The following is an 18879-nucleotide window of genomic DNA, read 5'->3' on the forward strand; positions in this document are numbered from 1 at the left end:
GCTTGGTGTTCAGACAAGGCAGCCATCAACAGGCACATAGAGATAAACAACAACTACAGACTATTCAAAAGAGACAATAGAAAGGAAAACAAAAGACCAGAACATCTCCTCATCAGCAGTCATCACACAGATAAGCAGAGATTAACACCAAGATTAACACCAGACATACAATCAGCAGTAAACAATACCCTAATCAAGGAACTACCAGAGGGGGAAAAAATAAATAAAACAAAAACCCCACCCCCACCAACACTGGCAGGGCATACCACTGTATATAAACAGAGAGCAAACCCCATTCCCTTAGCACTGAAGATGTTACCTAGCCGGGTAATGAAACGTTTGCAAGAAAATAACCAAGCTCAGAGAACCCCAAGGACTCCACAGTTCAACCCTGAGCTACAGATATTCTCTTCTGTTGGTATCATGTCAATTTTACTGTGGTTTTATCACAGATACCTATAGGAAAACCCAGCCTTTTCCCCCCAACATAACTACAGGCCTTAAGTGCTGTGTTCACATGATTTGCTATGCCCAAAGCAATAAACCAATCCCATTTTAGTTGAGTCTAATATATTGTGTGAACCCAGTCAATATGTTGCACTTGGTGTAGAGTTCACTCAGTGAACTTGCCAAGTCACTTCCCTCAATCCAGTCAACCTCAGCGAGTTTTTGGTGTGGGGCTAAAATAAGAGGAGAGTTTATTTTGAACTCCTGGAGGAAAAGAAGGTTATAAATGCAATGATACATTTAAAAACCCATGAAATAAATGTACCTTTCTGAAACCAAGTCATTCTGAGCTGGTACTAAAGTTGTAGTAAATCCTGCAAGGGGATCAGCAATGCACGTTTTGCCTCTCTGGTTCATAAAAGAGGATGGAATCTGTATATTTTCTGAAGAAGGACTGGACTTCAGGAAGTATCTACAAAAAGTTCATGTGATTATACAATTGTTGTGAATGGGAAATATTGCAAATAAAAATCGAAAGGATCAGTAAACAAGTACCTTCCGGGTCCCCGGAGATCTCTGATTTCAATATTCAGGAAAGGCAAGAACAGATTTCCACAGAATGGACAGGTGGTATTAAGGTTGGAGTCATCTGCAGTCCAGCCTGCCATGATCTCTTCGTCATGAACCAGGCAGTCGCAGGTTCGGCATCGGGAACAGCTTGAGATGAGGACCTGGGGGAGGCAATATGTTAAAGCCATGGGGGCCATTTTTTTCTTTTTTGCATACAATATACTGAGGCTAACAAGACACTGGAAAAAAGATGTCTCCCTGAGACAAGAATACTTTTGTACTTTCACATCCCCGTGCCCTGCCTGCAAAAGTGAGGATCTTTTTATGCCATTTTTACAAATGTATGGAGGTTTCCAGAGCAGGAAATTTGAGTTTGCAATTGTGGTTGGCAAAAATTTCCTTCCTTCCTTCCTTCCTTCCTTCCTTCCTTCCTTCCTTCCTTCCTTCCTTCCTTCCTTCCTTCCTTCCTTCCTTCCTTCCTTCCTTCCTTCCTCCGTCCCTTCCCCTCCTTCCCTCCCTCCTTCCCTCCCTCCTTCCCTCCCTCCTTCCTTCCCTCCCTCCCTCCCTCCCATCCATCCATCCATCCATCCATCCATCCATCCATCCATCCATCTTTAAAACCAACATGTTTTGGCCCTACAGACAATGGCAGCACTCACTGTGCGCTCTGGTGATATAATGGTGTGTGGGAGTGACCTTGGGAGATGGGGGAAGAACCACAGCTGGGGAACAGTCAGATAAGAGGCAGCTGATTCCTCAGAAGGAATGGGGATGTGTCAAACATCTCAGAAGGGACCCACCCTAGTTTCTTGGGCTGTAAAGGCGAGGGGGGAGAGATGTACTTTCAGACTTTCAAGATTCTGTTAATGTAACCTTACAATAAAGTAGAATTAGTTCATCTGAGTGTGCTTCCTGTCTGGACTACCTTGCAAGGCTGACAGATGGTCATTCTTCCTAAGCACCTCTGTGGAAGAGCACTTCCATCCTTCCAGGCTGCCTCCACCAAAATGCTCCTACAAAAGCAGGGAATTCTGCGCTCTCTGCCCCTTCAGCCCCCGCTTTCTGTTTTATGTTTGGTTTGGCTTTTCCTAATGTCACACTCCACCCCACAACAGATGAACATGTTCAAGCCTCACTGGGCATTTTGGAATGATTTTCTATTCAAAAGGTTTTCTGTAAAGAAAAAAAGGAGCTATAAACTGACTACAGTTTTGAGGTTCCATCTCAGGAAGCTTTGAGTCGCATTTCTGGCATTGGGTTAAGACCGTGGATGGAAACCATCCCTTGCATATGATGAGAACTTTAATGGGGTGTGGTTCTGGTCCCCTCAAACTGTTTCTGAGAAGCAGGAGGAGCTTTGGGGGGCTTCTAAGTAAAAGACCAAAGAACTTAATCTCCAAATAATTTATAAAAATAACCTGAAGAACTGTATGGGATAAGCTACTAGACAAGGAAGTATTGTTTGATTCCCATGCAGATAAATGCTATTAGTAAGATATGACATTGAAACAGAAGATCAAAAATAGGACAGCCAACAGAAGGATGATCACTGGCCAGAGAGTTGCGGAGATTTTTTAACACAACTGGACAACCTTTTCAACAGCATAAATGACACTAAGTACCAACACTGAAAAAGCTTCTGAAAAGAAACAAATGAGCTTTTCACTCTGATAAAAGCTGTTCCCCATATCAATTAAACGAATTAAAGCTTTAGCCGACTAATCTACTAATTAAGCCAATTACAGCTTGCTGGCCTGGGGGAAAAAGTCCAGTTTTAACAAACAGATCCAGTGGAAAATTGGATCTGTTTAATCCAAAGTGCAGAGAAAGTAACAGATCTCTCCCTATTTTGGGTATTCCAAGGGTTTGCGGACCACATGGCCCCATCTATCTTAAAAAGTGTTTTTTTAGTGCTGACTTTTTCATATAAGTTATATAAAGTTTGTTAAGCGTTTAGTGGATATTGCCAGGGACATCCTTCCCTGCCCTTAAAAATGAGTAAACAATAGTAACAACTCCATTTTATTATGGTTACTGACCAATACTCGAGTTCTGACCAATACACCGAACAGATAACCCAAACAACATAAAATTAAAATAAAATTAGCTAACCGAGCCTTTAATAAGCAGGCAAATCACTATTCTCTAACCCTATTATAATCTCTTCTTTACACAAGCAGCCAGGCTGAATTTCACAACTTGCCTTGTAATTCTAGAAACTTGGTCTCCATTCAGAGCTAACGTAAAAATTCATCTATGCAATTAGGCATTTTGCAAACGATTGGATATAGCAAAGTAATGAGAAAATCCTCATAAAAGGAGCAGAGAGGAAGAGAGGAGGAGGGTGTAATTTTGCCCTCTCTCCCCAAGGACAAAATTTCTCATCACGGGGCATTTTTATATCTGTCTTTTAGAACAGCTAAAGGAAAGATATTAAAACACGCCAAGGTAAATGCTTTCTGACATTTGGCTAAAAAAGGGATGTTCCCAGTAACTTTCCCCTAGGATTTGAACATCTTAGTTCCAGTTAATTCATTGGTGGAAATCATAGAAGTTCCATTATGGGCTACCTGCATGTCAGTACCAATTATCTCCTGCCATAGCCCTGTTTCAGCTCCCTCATAGCCTATTCTGACAAACATCTATGGGGTGAGCCTGACAGGAATTATTTTCTTCTCTACCTCCCACATTCAAGAAATTTAAAAGAGATGGACCAGGATTAAGAGGGCTGGGCCCCAGGGGCAGAAGAATTAATGGTTCATAAACAGGTTCTGGATTCCTTCTTCATCTTCCTCCTTCCATTCTTGGGACACAGTTGAGTATCTGAAAGAATCTGGATTGCACAGTCTCTATTGCAGGGTTTCTCAAAACTTGGCAACTTTAAGATATGTGGACTCCGACTCCCAGAATTCTGGGAGTCAAAGTCCACATATCTTAAAGTTGCTAAGGTTGAGAAACACTGCTCTATTGTCATTGTTCTATTCTCTAAACATAATTCAGTGCTATCAAGGAGTTGGGCCAAAGATTTGGGCTGTGAACAATTTACATGGAGTTGGTCTACCTCTGGGTAGAGAAAAAGGGATAAAATGGCCCCACACCTCCTTTGTGCTTTCTGGCAGCAAATAGGAAGCGTGCTTTACAAACTTGATGATTCTATGAGTACTGGAGAAATGAAAAATCATCTCCAGGTAACTGAAATATGCCACCTGTTCAAAATTCTGCTGGTTAAATAATCCCAATCTAAGTCATTTTGCAAAACTCAAAATATTAGTCCTTACTATAATGAAACTGTAAATGTTCCTTGCAGAAAGTTGTGAATTCACCAACTCCACGTAACAGCACTGCAGTATATCTATTCTAGGTATTTCTGGGGTGAAGATGTTCTGCTTTGGTCAAGTTCTCCACATGGAATTAATATGAAAATTAAAGAGCAGTGGAGCAATGGTGCTTCTTTCTTTGACCTCCTTTTCTGGTGGATACAAAATCAGAAAGTTGACTTAAAGTCTTATATCTTACTTGAAGATTAGTATTTTCATACACCTTATAAATAAATCAAGTGGTGATCAACTGATACAGTCTGTTCTGTAATTTCACCCTTGAAACATGGTCAAATCCTGCAACCAGTGATTGCAAATTTACATTGTGATGTAGAATTCTCCATCAGATAGCTTAGCACAACTCCTTTTTCTGTTGTGCTTCTGCCTGCTCTAAAACCTGGTTGTTCTGCTAGAATGCTCCTCAACTCCAACCAGTTTGCCAACTTCCGATATAGGTGTCTTGTACAGATCTTACTAATAGCATTTAACAGATTGGCCACTAATTAGCATGTAGGTCTTGCTTTTTCTTCTTAAGGGTGGTAGTATCTAGGATATAGGACTGTGCTCTCTGTACAAAAAAACCCTCAGAATGGACCTTGGTTTAGGAGACTTTGAGTGCAGGGACAAAATGTGTTCATACACTGTATTCTTCTGTGAGTGTGTAAGATCCCACTGATCATTTTATTCAAGTGTAAAATATGTAGAATATACTTCAGTTCGGATTTAATGGACATTCTGTTTTAATGGACACCTCTTCTCTCCATTAGTCAATAATAATGGGCTAATGGGGGGAAATGTTGTCCATTAAAGCAGAGTGTTAATTGAAAGTGTGAATAATGAGGCCAAGATCAGAACCCACCAATCCACACCTTTTAATTAGCTCTGGGGGAATTAGATTCAAGCCAGTGACTTTCCAGCTTTTAATTGATTATCTAATTAAAGAAGCTCTGATGCTGAAGCAGGAGGCCAAAGGGGGCGGTAAAAATTAATTAGTTTCTTCAATAGAAGAAAAAGTAGCTGCCCTGTAATGTCAAAAAAAAAATAACAGCTGAATTAATCTATTTATACAGCTGACAAATACATTTTAAACTGATTTGCCCTTTATTTTTTTCCTCATAGCAGCCTATCCGTGGGTATCAAAAACTGATCATTCCAGATGGTAATGATGCTTTGGAGGGTTTATTTGAAAGATGATGGGTTCCTTAGAACACCTGGCCAAAAATGCTCCGGTGAATATTGGAATTCCAGCTGATTAACCCAAAAATTGCTTGGACTGACATATTATCCTAAAATGTGATGTAAAATGAGGAGGCAAACAAACCTTCCTTTGAAGTCTGTTTCACCAGGGTTAAAATAACGACACTCTCAGTAGGCAAAAATACCATACCTCCAGTGCGTAATTCTGGAAGACGCTGGTACTGCTTGGGCTGCAAGAGGAAACCACCTCTGATCTTGAAAAGGAACCTAAAAAGCAAAGGAACGTTGCAAAAGCAAATGTTTACACTAGTCCTGGAAAGGAAGATTTCCTCCCAGCCAGGCCACGCTTATTTCAAAGAGAGAGGAATAATAATAATAAAAATAATTAAAATGTATATGCCGTCTGACTCCCAGCGACTCTTGGGGGTTTACAAATTATTTAAAACATGAAAACAAGACATTAAAAATGTCAAGGAACAATAAGAAGGGCAAAGAAGGCTGGATGACAAACAAGTCCTTCTAGAATTGCCACCAAGAGGGAGCCTTTTAGCTTTAGAGACTATTGCCCTGAGATTTCAGGTACCAATTTGATTACCTTAAATGGTTTCTTAAAAGAACCGAACTGTAAATAAATAGAAAATGAAAGGAGAGAAAGTCATGCTCAGATTGCAATAACTCTCAGAGCCAATTCAGACATGAAATAACTCTGATCCAGAGCAGTCCAATCAAAGGAATACCTCTTCTAGTTCTTACCAGGATGAAGAGCTACCTAACCTAAATTAGACTATACTAGCCAAAGGAGATAATTCAAATCTTTCCATTGCACTTTTTTTCCTATCATCTGTACTAGTGGAGAAAGGTAGGTACCCTAACCCAGAATGCAATGGCTCATCATGGTTAATGGAGAGAGGAGGGAAGGGTCTAGCGCTGAGTTCTGAAGAACAGATACAAGATGTCTTTCATGAAATCTGTGAGATTTCAGCATTCTTCAATGCTTATCTCAAGGTGAGATCACTGAAACCTTGCATGGTTTTGATTTTATAAGGTTTAATTGCTTGGGCCATTTTAATACCATCGCCTTCTGGAAGGATAGGTAGCCATCTTGTGAGATTATACCATGGCACATGTTTCACAAGTCTGTGTCAGCTGATGATGTAAAAGCAGATAAGGAAAGAACACTCGAGCAGCTCTCTTACCACACTGAGAGGAACGTTTTGAGGAACCGTTGTTAGAAGCTGAACTTTCAAGACTTGTTGAGCTCAGGCCAATCCTCTTTAAAGCAGATGACGCATCCTCCCGAGGAGAAGAGTTGCTTTCCAAATCATTGCACATTTCTTCATCAGTTAGAGAGGCAGATTCTGAATCCAGGGCCCCAAGGGACGAAACACTTGCTCGGTCTGAATTTTGATCCTGAAACAAGAACAGGGATGGGGGTTTTCCTACAGATCCACATCTGGTAGCAAACAGCTGATAGCAACAGCTGATCAGATCAACTCGCTCCAGGTTTTATAGGTAACCGGAAAACTCCCTTTGCCACTGATTGAATGCCCGCAGCACTCTAAAGCAGCTACTTAGATGTAAAAAGGCTTTGCCTTGTGAAGATGGGAGAGTATTGAATCCCAGGCTCATATTTTATTTTACTGTAATTTTTACTGAGATATTTGTAATGAGCACTTCTTTGGACAGGCAGAAGAATTTTATATACAGCTCCTTTTTGGAGGATAAAGAACTTAAAATAATTATTTGCTGTTGCCAGGTTGGCAACTGTAGCCTGTAGAATTTGTACTTTGCTAATTGGCTAGTAAACCAGTGTTTTTCAAACTTGGCAAGTTTAAGATATCTGGACTTCAACTCCCAGAATTCCCCAGCCAGGGTTAGGGTTAGGGTGGCTGGGAAATTCTGGGAGTTGAAGTCCAGACATCTTAAACTTGCCAAGTTTGAAAAACACTGAAGTAGTCTAAGCACATGTGTTATTTTGTGTTTTGGTGCTGTCCATAACATAGAAACCCTTTTCTAATTTTTAGCTAAGTCTAGCCAAGATTGTACTATGTTACTAATCCTGTAGGCCTCATGATTCTAGGCAATGCTGAGGAGTACAAACATTGCCTAGGACTTTCATGGCATTTAAAGGCTACTCCTGTAGAGCTGAAGAACTGTTAAACCCTGAGCCGTAAAGGGGTGAGTGAAGGGCAAGTAGCTACACCCAAAACTCTGTTGAATTGTTTGTTTCCATGACAACAATTTGAAAGACTTACCTTCGATGCTGCTGCATACGTGGTAAACTTTGAATACCACTTGCTGGCCTTCTCCGCCACCCCTTTTCCTGCAGAAAACATGCTGCTCTTTAGAACATCAAAAGTAGGTGTCAGGAGCGTATCCAAGTTGAACGAGGTTGGAGAGGCAAGCGTTACTGCACCAGCCATGTCTTGAGATTGTCCCCTTGACAAATTGTTTGGAGAGAACACTGGAGAGGACCAAAGCCTATCCCTTACTCTTTCATTTTTTACATGGTAGCTCTTGGATTTGGTGAGGCTTACTGACCTGGGTGAGTTTGGAGGAAGGCTAGATCTTCGGCATGGCTGGGCCAATGTTGGACTCTTTTTGTTGGGATTCTTGTCACTGTAGGCTTTTTGCAAATCTATGCTCGGCGTACGGCTTGTTAAAGGACTACTCATATTGTTCATATACATCTCTATTTCTTCAGCTAAATCGCGCCTTGCCGATGGGGTGGAGACCCTTTTCTCATCCTCTTCATCCTCTTCTTCCTTCCCTTGCTCTGTCTCAGCTGCTAGCAAGGACAGTGGATCAAATCCAGTTTCAACATCGACCTTCTCGATGGGCTTCAATGGAAAACTTATGGCTCGCTGAATCTTCTTTGGCTTTCTATGCATCAGTTTCACAGGGTTCACTGAAACAGGTTCATTATCCAGATCTTCCAAATCAAATATAACAGGAGACTCTGCTTTATCCACAGAACTGCTCTCGTAGGATACATCTTCATCACTGGATTCTTTTTCCAGATTGCTCTTCCGACCGGGTCCCAAAGAAGACGGTCGGAGGTTGAGGGTCTTTGGCCTTATTCTCTTCTCAAACACTTTAGAAAGGATTTTTGCATCCACGCCTAGTTTTTCAACAATTTCTTCAGGACTGGCTTCATGATTAATCTGATTTTTCATGAGCTCCATGAGAGCATCTCCACTCAGGTTCCTGTTTCGCCAAACTATCCGTTTGCGTTCCATTTCAGCTGCGTTTAAATGCTTGTTTCTCAGGTTTTCCGCTTTAGTGACTCCTGTTTTATTGATATTGTCAAAACAAGAGAAGAGCAATCCTGCAGAGCTTTCTGGAAGGAAAAAAAAAGCATGGACAAAATCCAAAGCTATTACATAATTAATTAACTTACTAAAACACCAGCAGACTCATAGGTTCCCCTAATACGTTTAAAAGGTTTTGCTGTAGTTGTTTTTAGAGGGAAGGGGTGTGAGCCTTATTTTTCTATCCAATTTACAGGCAGTCAGTACAGTATTCAGAAAAACCTGGCCATTTATAAACAGATGCATGCAGTGGGGATGAAAAATAAGTAAAATATCAATAAAATTCACCCATGCTTAGAAAAAACTCTCAGCTGCGTCAACTTACCTGTAGCACTATCTCTTGTTGCATCTGATATTTTGCCTGTTGTATCACTGATGCGAACAATCCTTGAACCCAGCTTAGCACAACTGGAATTTTGATAATTTAATGCTGGGAGGCAGTCACCGCTTCCCTTTCCACTCTCAATTTCAGATACTATACACACACAAAAACGTACAAGAAATTGCTCAAAAGTTGAAGTCGCTCTTAATCAAAGGCTGAAGATACTCAATTCATTTTTCTTTAGGATTAGACTAGTTACTACCAACTACTGATTTCTTTGGGGAAATGTCAGCAAACTTATTTGGATATAGGCCTGCTTATGGGAACGTACCCTAGCACAGAACGCCATCAGTAAGGGAAGTTGTGATTGAAACTAGCATATCAGCAGTATCTATGAACCAAGCTACAATGTCTCATTCCCAATTTGTTCCCACATGCGTTTGAACATTCCTTTCAACCAGTGGTTCTCAAAGTGTGGTCTGGGGACCCCTGGGAGTCCCCAAGACCCTTTCAGGGGGCTTGCAAAATCAAATAAATGAATATTTTAACATTTTTGAGATTTAATTTGTAATATAGTGTATATGAACCATACAAAACAGAGCTCTTTGGGGTGCTCAATCATTTTTAAGCATGTAAAGACTGAAATGCTTGAGAACCACTGCTCTAAACATTTGTTACTATTATCTGCTATGTAACTGCAAAGTTTTCACAAAAAAACCCCGAAATCTAAATTTTGGTCAGCTTCTTACTTAAGACAAACCTACCTACCTACCTACTGTGAGACTAGGCTGAAGCTGCCATAGCCTAAAGATGAAGCAGGCACTAAGCAGAGAGGACAAAAGCCAGGAAACATGTCTATGAGATCCCTTTGGGGAGGTAGATAAGGAGGAAGCAAGTCGTTAAGGAAACAAAGGACCTGAACCAGACAAAAGAAGTTGGGCCTGAGCACATGGAAACCCTCACCCCAATCTCATCCACTTGTAAATCAACCAAGCAAGGACTTTTGGGGATAAAAGGGGTCCCAAAGCCTATCCACTCTGAGTCCTCTGAGTCTTCTGAGTCATCTTTGGATCCAGACTTCCGTCCCTCTAGCTAGTGCCTGGCAGCCTAGTTGGGAAGGAAGTGGGTAAGTGTGGATGAGAAGGAGCAAATGTACCTTGCAACCAGTAAAGTTTTGCTGTTACTTTAAATTCACTGGGTCTCCGTGTATTACAAAGAACCTCTTGTGCCTCATGTTCGGTTGGAAGTGATTTGTGTGTATCCCTAATTATTTTCTGGCTATTCACCAGGGCTGTGTGTCTGTCTGCTCCAGCTGCACCTATTTGGAAAACCCAGGTAGAAAGCAAGGGGGGCTGACAAGATCCGTGTGCCTCAACAGGCTGTGCGTGTGTGAGTGAGTGACCATAAGCCGAACCTGGGAGCAGCGTGTTTAACACTACCTACCTACCTGTCTCTCTGTCTCTCTGTCTACCTACCTAGCTACCTAGCTAGCTACCTACCTACCTACCTACCTACCTACCTACCTACCTATCTATCTATCTATCTATCTATCTATCTATCTATCTATCTATCTATCTATCTATCTATCTATCTATCTATCTATCTATCTATCTAAAGAACCACATAAAAGAATCAAATCCCCTGTTGCCAAACATATATTTATCATTCCAATTATAAGTTCTGTGAAACGGTATTTCTGAACTGTGTATGTTTCTCCAGTGAGTAGTTAGCTAATAATAAATGGGAGAGCAGAATGGAAGAATAAGAAAAAAAGCAGCTCTTTTAAAATGTCTCCTCCTTGTCCTTGCCCAAAACCTGGGAAAGACCTCAAAGGGGGGGCAAATCTTAAGCTTCAGAATGGTGACTATTATCTTGCCACATAGCTGAATATACCTGTTATTTTTAACTGCATTCAAAAGAGCATTAGTATATAACTACAACAATAACAAAAGCCACAAAACTGAACATATAAAATAACCAAAAATATGGGTCTGATCTATCTACCTCTGAGCATACACTGAGTGACAAAACAGATGTGTTTTTGTATCTCTTCTTACGGATGTCAATAAGTAACATGAAACCTAGCTTGGTTTTTCTGTGAGGTATGAGAGATCCCCATGAACTCTGCTTGTGTACCCTGAAATACCACTATTGGAAACTAAAATGATCTATGGCAGCAAGGAGGAAGAAATATTACAAATCTTTTTAGTAGCCTACAGTGCAACACAGCACAGAAACCAAACAGTAAAACAAGCTTCAGACGAGATGGCAAGATCAACCATGGCTGGAATTAAAACAAATCGAGTCTGAATATAAAAAAGAATCAAATTAAATTGCATTGCATGTGGTACATACAGGAACTTGAGTCACTCTCTTTTTTCTCATCTCTTTGGTCACCACTGTTCTGAACATTTGCTTTTCCTTGTTTAACTGCCTCTTTAGATAACTTATATAAGAGGTCCGAATGGTCCCCTATCAAAATAAAACAAATAAAATAAATTTAAAAGGATGATCAAACATATCCTAAACAGTGTAACATAAATCCCCAAATAAGGGGATGATGTTGTGTAACTTTTTTTATTTTCAATTATTGCATGGAGGAAAAACTGTCCTAGCTGAAACTTAATAAAACATGGCTCCCTAGATCAGAAGCGTGCTACTTTTTTTCAGACTTGGACTCTAAATGGAGCCAGGACAAAAGACCTATTTGATTTCCATAGAATTTAGATGAAATTAAGATGAAATTCATTAAACAGAACTCAAAATTATTCCTCATAGAGACAGCCCTGTTGGCAGCAGTGTCTGAGTGATCATCCCTGATCTTGAAACAAGCTGATCAGCATCACACTGGGTTAATATGTGCTTGGGAGATCCCTAGGAATCCTCAGGATTGAATGAGTGTTTTAAAGTTTAGCCCAGTTATATTATTTATTATCTGATGGGCTAAGTTAAAGCCACAGATAACTCCCCATATGGGAAGGGCCATAAAAGTCTACCTACTTCAGCATGGCGTTATCTTTAGCTCATAGCTATTCCTTTTGGTATACTTTCCTTAAGCACTGAGGAAATGTTGCAGGAGGTGTGGGTGTGTTTCTGTGCATCTGTTCCTTTCTTTCAAGTTGTTCCCCTCTTCTCTTCACCCACTCTCACCCAATCTCATTTATGGTTTCAATTAAACTTGAAGTTTTAAGATCACCAAGAATTCTGTTTAATGAATACTCTGAGCACCTTTGGGGACCCAATCAACGATCAGGATAAAGGTCTAAGAGATGAATAAATCTTTATAAAATCTAGAGCTGAAGCCTATGATCTGTTTTTCCTTTCCTAGAATCCCTGATGTACTTTGTTCTCCAGAAAATGCCCACTAGCCATTCATGTGCAACAGTCTATTTCTTTACTACTTCTGCCTGTTTTATTGCAAAGATTGTATTTCATGTTTCTGAATACAATCCAACAATAGTTAATTCTGTGTAACATACACAACCCTGCCACCTTACTTTTATATCCATACTGGACATTGGTTTCATCTTACTACCTTCGTTTCTGTAATGTGTGCAATTTGATTTATTACTGCTAATAAGGCTCTCTAATGCTTTTGCCTTTAATTTGTTCAAGAGGGAATCGTCAGCTTCAACAGAAACCAGAAAGGGAAAGGTACACAAACAGGAAGTGGACATTAATATTTATAGATTGGGAGAGTTTCCAGTTTGCCTGAAATTGTCTTGCAACATTCAGACAGAGGCTATTCCCAAAGGCTTGCTGCATTTAAGATTTTTATTCTTTGAATGACACATGCTTCCATTAGAGCATTAACTGCACTGTTCTGTCATTTTTACTGGCAATTAATATTTAATCATTTTAATATATGAATAATCTACAGCGCTACTTTCAATTCTTTTTTAGCACTGTCATTGTGCTAGTAAGTTATTTATTTATTTAGGCTCATAGGCCACTTCTATCATAACCGACAAGTGAAAACACTGGATGTAATTTTAGCAATCTAGAGTAAAAACATTCCTACAGTTACAAAACAGAAGGTACATAGAATGATTTACCAGAAAGAGTTTTGTGGATGCCATTTGCAGGTTGTTTTCTTAGAACTCTTTTAAACTGGGCTATTCCTAAGATGACATTTCTTATCTTTGTCCACAGGAAGTAGCCACTTCGATTGCTTGATGGCCAGCTACTTTCCAAAACAGCCTACAACAACATCAAATGGAAATGCAATCATTCATTTCTGAGGATCTTGGAGAAACATACTTTTAGATCCAATTTTGAATTAAAACCATCCAGTGACTTAGGTGAGACTCAGAAACAGCGCTTTACCCAAGAAGGTTCATCGCTACATAGGAATCTGAATCCAGGTTCTACGATTGGTTCAGTACCTGGCTAGTCTTGTTTGGTCTTGTACTTGGTTACTTGGTTAACAAATACTTGGTTAGTACTTCAATAGAAGATCACCAGAACTTTAGGTATGATAGAATGCCTAACAGATCTTGAGAAAATCGTGTGGGAGAAGTTCTTGTTTTCTGAGTTTGCTAGTGTCACAAGGTCTGATATTAGGCTAAACGGGGAAGTTGAAAAACATCTCAGAAGACATTGTTAAACCACTTCCATGTTCTGCCTAGAAGACTTCATTGACATGTCCATTAAGTCAACCTTAGCTGAGCCCAGCTGGAAGGAGATACTCCTTTTTTCTTGTGTAATAACCAGGAATCTGGCTTGAAAGAAGGAGGAGGAGGAGGAGGAGGGGGAGGAGGGGGAGGGGGAAGAGGAGGAGGAGGCGGCGGCGGCACCCCTCTGGTCATAAATTGTTTCTGTGAGTAGCACTTCATGAGTTCCCACCTGCAGACTGAATATATGCACAGTGTTTAACAGAATAACAGTTTTTAGGAGAAGGATTTCAATCAGAAAAATAATTCAGGGGGAAATGACTCAACATTCCTTTTACAGCACTCCTGTTCCAATATAGATTGGGTCCATTTGAAGCTGCTTTAACTTTAAAAAATGCTGGAAAAGAAATCTGGTGTTACATCGGTTTTGGGCTTTTGTTAATACTAGCAACCCATAACCACATGCAATTCAGAAAAATTACTTGCCTTAAAATGACAAGAATAAAAAAACTGACTCAGAATCCAATCATGAAATAAACCACTTTTAGAAGGAATAATTTTTACAAAACTGAAATGGAAAGCTGAAGTAACTGCCAGTGTTAAATATAAATGTGATAGGAACTGAAAAAGATGTCCTGTTGAAATCTGAGAGTGTGCGGTAACAGGAACGAGAATAGGCAGCCTGCGGGTAATATGGATGTAAACTGTGTAAGTTGTGATGGAATGGAATTATGAAGGCCAGGCTCAGGGATTTTCTGTCTAGAGGTTGTAGCTAATAAACACAGTAGAACTGAATTTGCATTATCTCTTGGAGTTCTTTGGGCTAAACCTGACATCAATCTCCCCAGACTCAAACCTAGCTCCCAAACCAGCCAGCCACAACACCGTGAATTCCTCAGGGAGGTGCCAGCCTCATCCTCTTGAACTTCCCACGCTCCTCCGGTGAACTAAGAACACGCTTATCTCCCTGAGCCTGCCCTTCATAATTCCATTCCATCACAGTAAGCCTGTGTGTATGCCGTATGGAGAGCACGCTGAAGCGGCCTGGGAAGCAAGCGCTAATGAAAATCATGGGAGTGATCTGGCATTTCCATTTCATTGGAAGCTATTCGATCCCAAATATTTAATTTACCTTATTGTAATAACCGTATGTAATGGCATTAGGATCAATCCCAACTTTTTTCATCTCAAAAAGGACTTTCACAGCTAAGACAGGCTGACCGTATTGTCCGCATAACTGCATCAACACCCGGTAGCATACCTGACCCCAAAAAAAAAAAGATGGTGTTTGTTATTTTTTCATTCTCAGAAAGCTTTCGCACATCATGACGACAACAGCTACCAGGAAGCGTGTCTCTTTACCTCATCGGGTGGATCGATCTTTTTTGTGTGCATCTTGCGCAACACATCATAGGCTGTTCTCAGAGCCCTTACTTTGGAATGGCAAACTCGGACATAAGCAGGAAGGCAGATAAACCACAGGCCGTAGCAATGGCGCAGTAAACACCTGGACCACATCTGGGGGATGGAGGAGTACCTCTTGGCCATCTTATGAGCAGACTTGATTTCCTGCAGAGAGAGGCAGAAAGTAAGATGCTTCAGGCATGTTAGACTGCTGAGATCATCCATAAAAGGAAAGCAGCACCTTCAAATAATAACATGTTTTGAAAAAACATTTAAAAAATCAGGAGGAGTCTGGTAGCGCTTCTTCTCACTAACAGAGCTTGTTGAAAGGCAAAGGCTTTCATGAGCTTCAGCTCACCAAAGTGTCTGCCTTTGAATAAAATTTGTTAGCCTGAAAAAATGCTACCAGACTCCTGATATTTTGCCACCACGGACTGACACGGCTCTCCTCCTCCAAGGCTGGAAACAAAAGAGTGATATCCAATGTACTAGGCTAGCCAAACAGCACAAGCAGTTTTCAGCCACAGATTCTGGGGCTGCCAGGGAATAGAAGGAACGGGCGGTTCTTCAGAGGTCCTATAAACAGTGGGACCAAGTCAGATGAGATGCAGAATCAGCTCTCCCAGTGATTTTTTCAACACATCCACGTAGTCAAAGTTGGAAGCAGAAAGGAACTTGGCATCCGCACTATGTGGTTGGGGGAGGAACTTTTTAAAAGCTGCTATTATCCTCACGTTTCTTTTATTGAGATGATAATGGCAGGTAAGTAGCATGGAAGGAAGAAGAAAATTCCTCTTCTCAGAGCATCAATATCCTAATCATATGAGCAGACCGTGGGGCTACTGTTTAATTTTCAAAATGATGTAAAAAAAATCTAGTCAGAGATTGTCTGCACTGCTTCTTATTTGGAGCTCAAACTCAAGCCAACTCTGCAGTACCATGCCTTTGCTTATGAGCCCCAACCTGCCTGCAAGCTGGTCTGTCGGATGTCAGTTAACCCTTATCTTCCATCCCTACAAACCTCTTATTCCCAGCTAAGTAGCTTTCACAAGTCTAATTCAGGTCACAGCTATGACTAAAGAACTGCTGCCTACATTCATGACACGATTCCATCGTCTCTCAACAAAATCAGAGGACGAATGTTTCTAGTTCACAAGTGCAGAGAGACCAGTATGATAACTACCATTAATCACATTTTAAAATGCTACCATTTGAAATGCAATTATCAGGTAAAATCATTTCAGAATGACAGCACAGCAATACTATCAACACAGCACATCAACACTCATCTGAAAGGCGAAGAATGTGAAGACAAGGGGAAAATAAGCACATTAGTGGTCTCTCAAACCATAAGGTAGACAGATAAAAGTCAAGGTGTCATTCTGAATGTTAAACTAATTCTGCAGAAAACAATTACAAGTCACTCATTAGATTTGCCGTACAAACAACAGATGTGTAAAATAATTTTCACTAATTAAACCACAGGGTGGGCCTATCATTTATTTTTATATAATCACATTTTGCTCACAGAAATGAGAAACAAATGAAGTTACGCAAGTTTACTATCCAAATTAGAGGTGAAAGCCATTTCCAGCTGGCTGCAGTCACTGCTACCAGAAAATATTCCTGCAGTCACAGACCAGGGGAAAAAAAACAACTCCTGGTGAACCACTTTGTCTCCAGTTTTTCTAATACCCAGCATGACAGAACAAGACTGCAATATAACCTGGAGAGTTTGAAAGACTGGGCTGAGGGGATGTCATTATTAAGGAGAAATGTAAGGTATTATATTTAGGGAGAATTACTACATGGCACACACTGGAGAAGGCCAGGTGTGGTTCGACAGCAAGACGAACTCCAACACCTGCTAAAAGGGCTAACACAGTTCTGGGTGGCATTAGAAGAAGCAAGGGATCACAGATACATGAGATCTTTACTCCCTTCTATGCTGGACTTTGTGAGACCACACAGGAAGGACAGGATACAATCCTGGGGACCACATTTCTAGAAGGATACAGACAGGTAAAAACAGGTCCTGTCAAGAAGTATGGAGATAACCTTGAAGAAGGAATACAAGACCAGTTATGTAAACACCAACTGAGCCTTAAAAAGGTGAGGGTGAGAAAGAAAATTAGGGCTGCCCCACTTTGATTCTCTTGGATTTAGGATGAGGGAGAGAGACTGTCAGGCTTTCAAGATTCTGTTATTATACCCTGCAACAACAGAGTAGAGTTCTAATAGTTCTTGTGGAGTCTGTTTCCTGACCCAGGAAGGACTGAAAGGTTCAGAGGAAGGTGACAAAGAGGATAGAGGGTCTTGAGGACATCACTGTGAGGATAGGCTCAAGGAGAACATCCAAACTGGGATGTTCAGTCTGGAGAAAAGATGATCAAGGGGAGACATGAGATCAGCATTCAACTGTATAAAAGGGTGGCTCAGAGAAAAGGATCGGATACTATTTTCCATAGCCACAGAAGGTAGGATCAGAAATAATGGGTAGAAGTTGCAGCTACTTAAATTCAATTTAAATATAAGGAAAGATCTAAATAACGGTAAGATCTAAATAACAGTGGAACAGTCTACCTATGCAAGTTGTGGGTTCTCCATCTCTGAAGGCTTTTAAAAAGAGGACGGGCAACCACTTCTCAAAGATTATGTAATAGGTTTTCCTGCACATTGCAGAGCGTCTAGACTAGATGCTTCTTGGGGTCCCTTCCAACTCCATAATTATATGGAGTTCTATGGCTTTCCAAAACTTGAAGTAAGTTAGGACCATGAGAAACACAAAGCTTAGGTTATTTTAAAACCATCGAGGAAAAGTCTCTCAGTGATAACATGATGACCAAATGGCATTTTGAGATTCAAAGTAGTTTATTTCTGAATACCAGCTACTAAGGAGGAAGGTTGATTTTAGCACCAGCTTGTCATTTTTTCCAGACACACCTATTTTGGCCACTATGTTAGAAAGAGGACAGAGGAGTACATGAAGCTTTTCATTTGATCTAGTAAGTCTTCTTTTAAAAGAGTGCTATTTCTTTGAGATTTGACTACATTCTATTGTTGAGAAAAAGAAATTCTATTCCCAAAACAGGAATGAGGATGTTGGCTGGGATTCAGAGAGATTTTAGGAGCAATCAAGAATTTTGTTATATGCAATGGGATTTTGAACATGTCTTTTCTTCAAAACAGCAGATTCTTCTTTCATTTCACAGTCTACTTCCAACTGAGATTGTCATGAGACACAGTTGTTACAGAAAAAACACAAAAGCCTTGCATGGTTCTTTTGACTTACATTCTTCACTCAGAATGGCTATGAGGGCATTATATTTTAGATTACAGCATGGAGACAATACTCAGAAACTTTCATAAATACAGTGGTACCTCGGGTCACGAACTTAATTCGTTCCGCGACTCTGGTCGTGACCCGAATTGGTCGCAACCCGAATCAAATTTTCTCATAAGGTTCAATGTAAATACGGTTAATCTGTTCTGACCCCTCCGAATTTGGTCGCCAACCGATTTTGATCGCGACCCGAATCAAATTTTCCCATAAGGTTCAATGCAATTACGGTTAATCCGTTCTGAACCATATGTATTTTTTTTTTTAAACCGCAAAAATATGACACAAAGTACAGTACGAAGAGAGAGAACGCTAACCTTGCTCGAGGCGACTTGTGGCGTGGAGGACAGGAAGGCAG

The 18879-nt window shown here is 40.5% G+C and overlaps 1 protein-coding gene across 6 annotated transcripts in view; it reads right to left on the reverse strand.

The window, feature by feature from the left end:
* The window catches only part of DENND4A (DENN domain containing 4A), an 84346-nt gene that overhangs the window by 13445 nt on the left and 52022 nt on the right, over positions 1-18879 (reverse strand). For all 6 annotated transcript variants that reach the window (XR_015795870.1, XM_088139196.1, XM_088139197.1 and 3 more), the window contains 10 exons: positions 15140-15346; positions 14910-15038; positions 13220-13364; positions 11520-11636; positions 9168-9317; positions 7787-8871; positions 6728-6941; positions 5722-5798; positions 1003-1178; positions 773-919 (listed from right to left, as the gene is read on the reverse strand). Coding sequence is in view for 5 of the 6 variants with exons in the window: in XM_088139196.1 (XP_087995322.1) it covers positions 773-919; positions 1003-1178; positions 5722-5798; positions 6728-6941; positions 7787-8871; positions 9168-9317; positions 11520-11636; positions 13220-13364; positions 14910-15038; positions 15140-15346 (2447 nt within the window). In the remaining variant the exon portion in view is untranslated. The remainder of the gene's footprint in view (positions 1-772; positions 920-1002; positions 1179-5721; positions 5799-6727; positions 6942-7786; positions 8872-9167; positions 9318-11519; positions 11637-13219; positions 13365-14909; positions 15039-15139; positions 15347-18879) is intronic.

This window comes from Python bivittatus, unplaced genomic scaffold (assembly GCF_059951505.1).
Source record: "Python bivittatus isolate LINGU-HERP-01145 unplaced genomic scaffold, Pbiv_v1 ctg000210_np1212, whole genome shotgun sequence".
Classification (NCBI taxonomy): Eukaryota; Metazoa; Chordata; class Lepidosauria; order Squamata; family Pythonidae; genus Python; species Python bivittatus.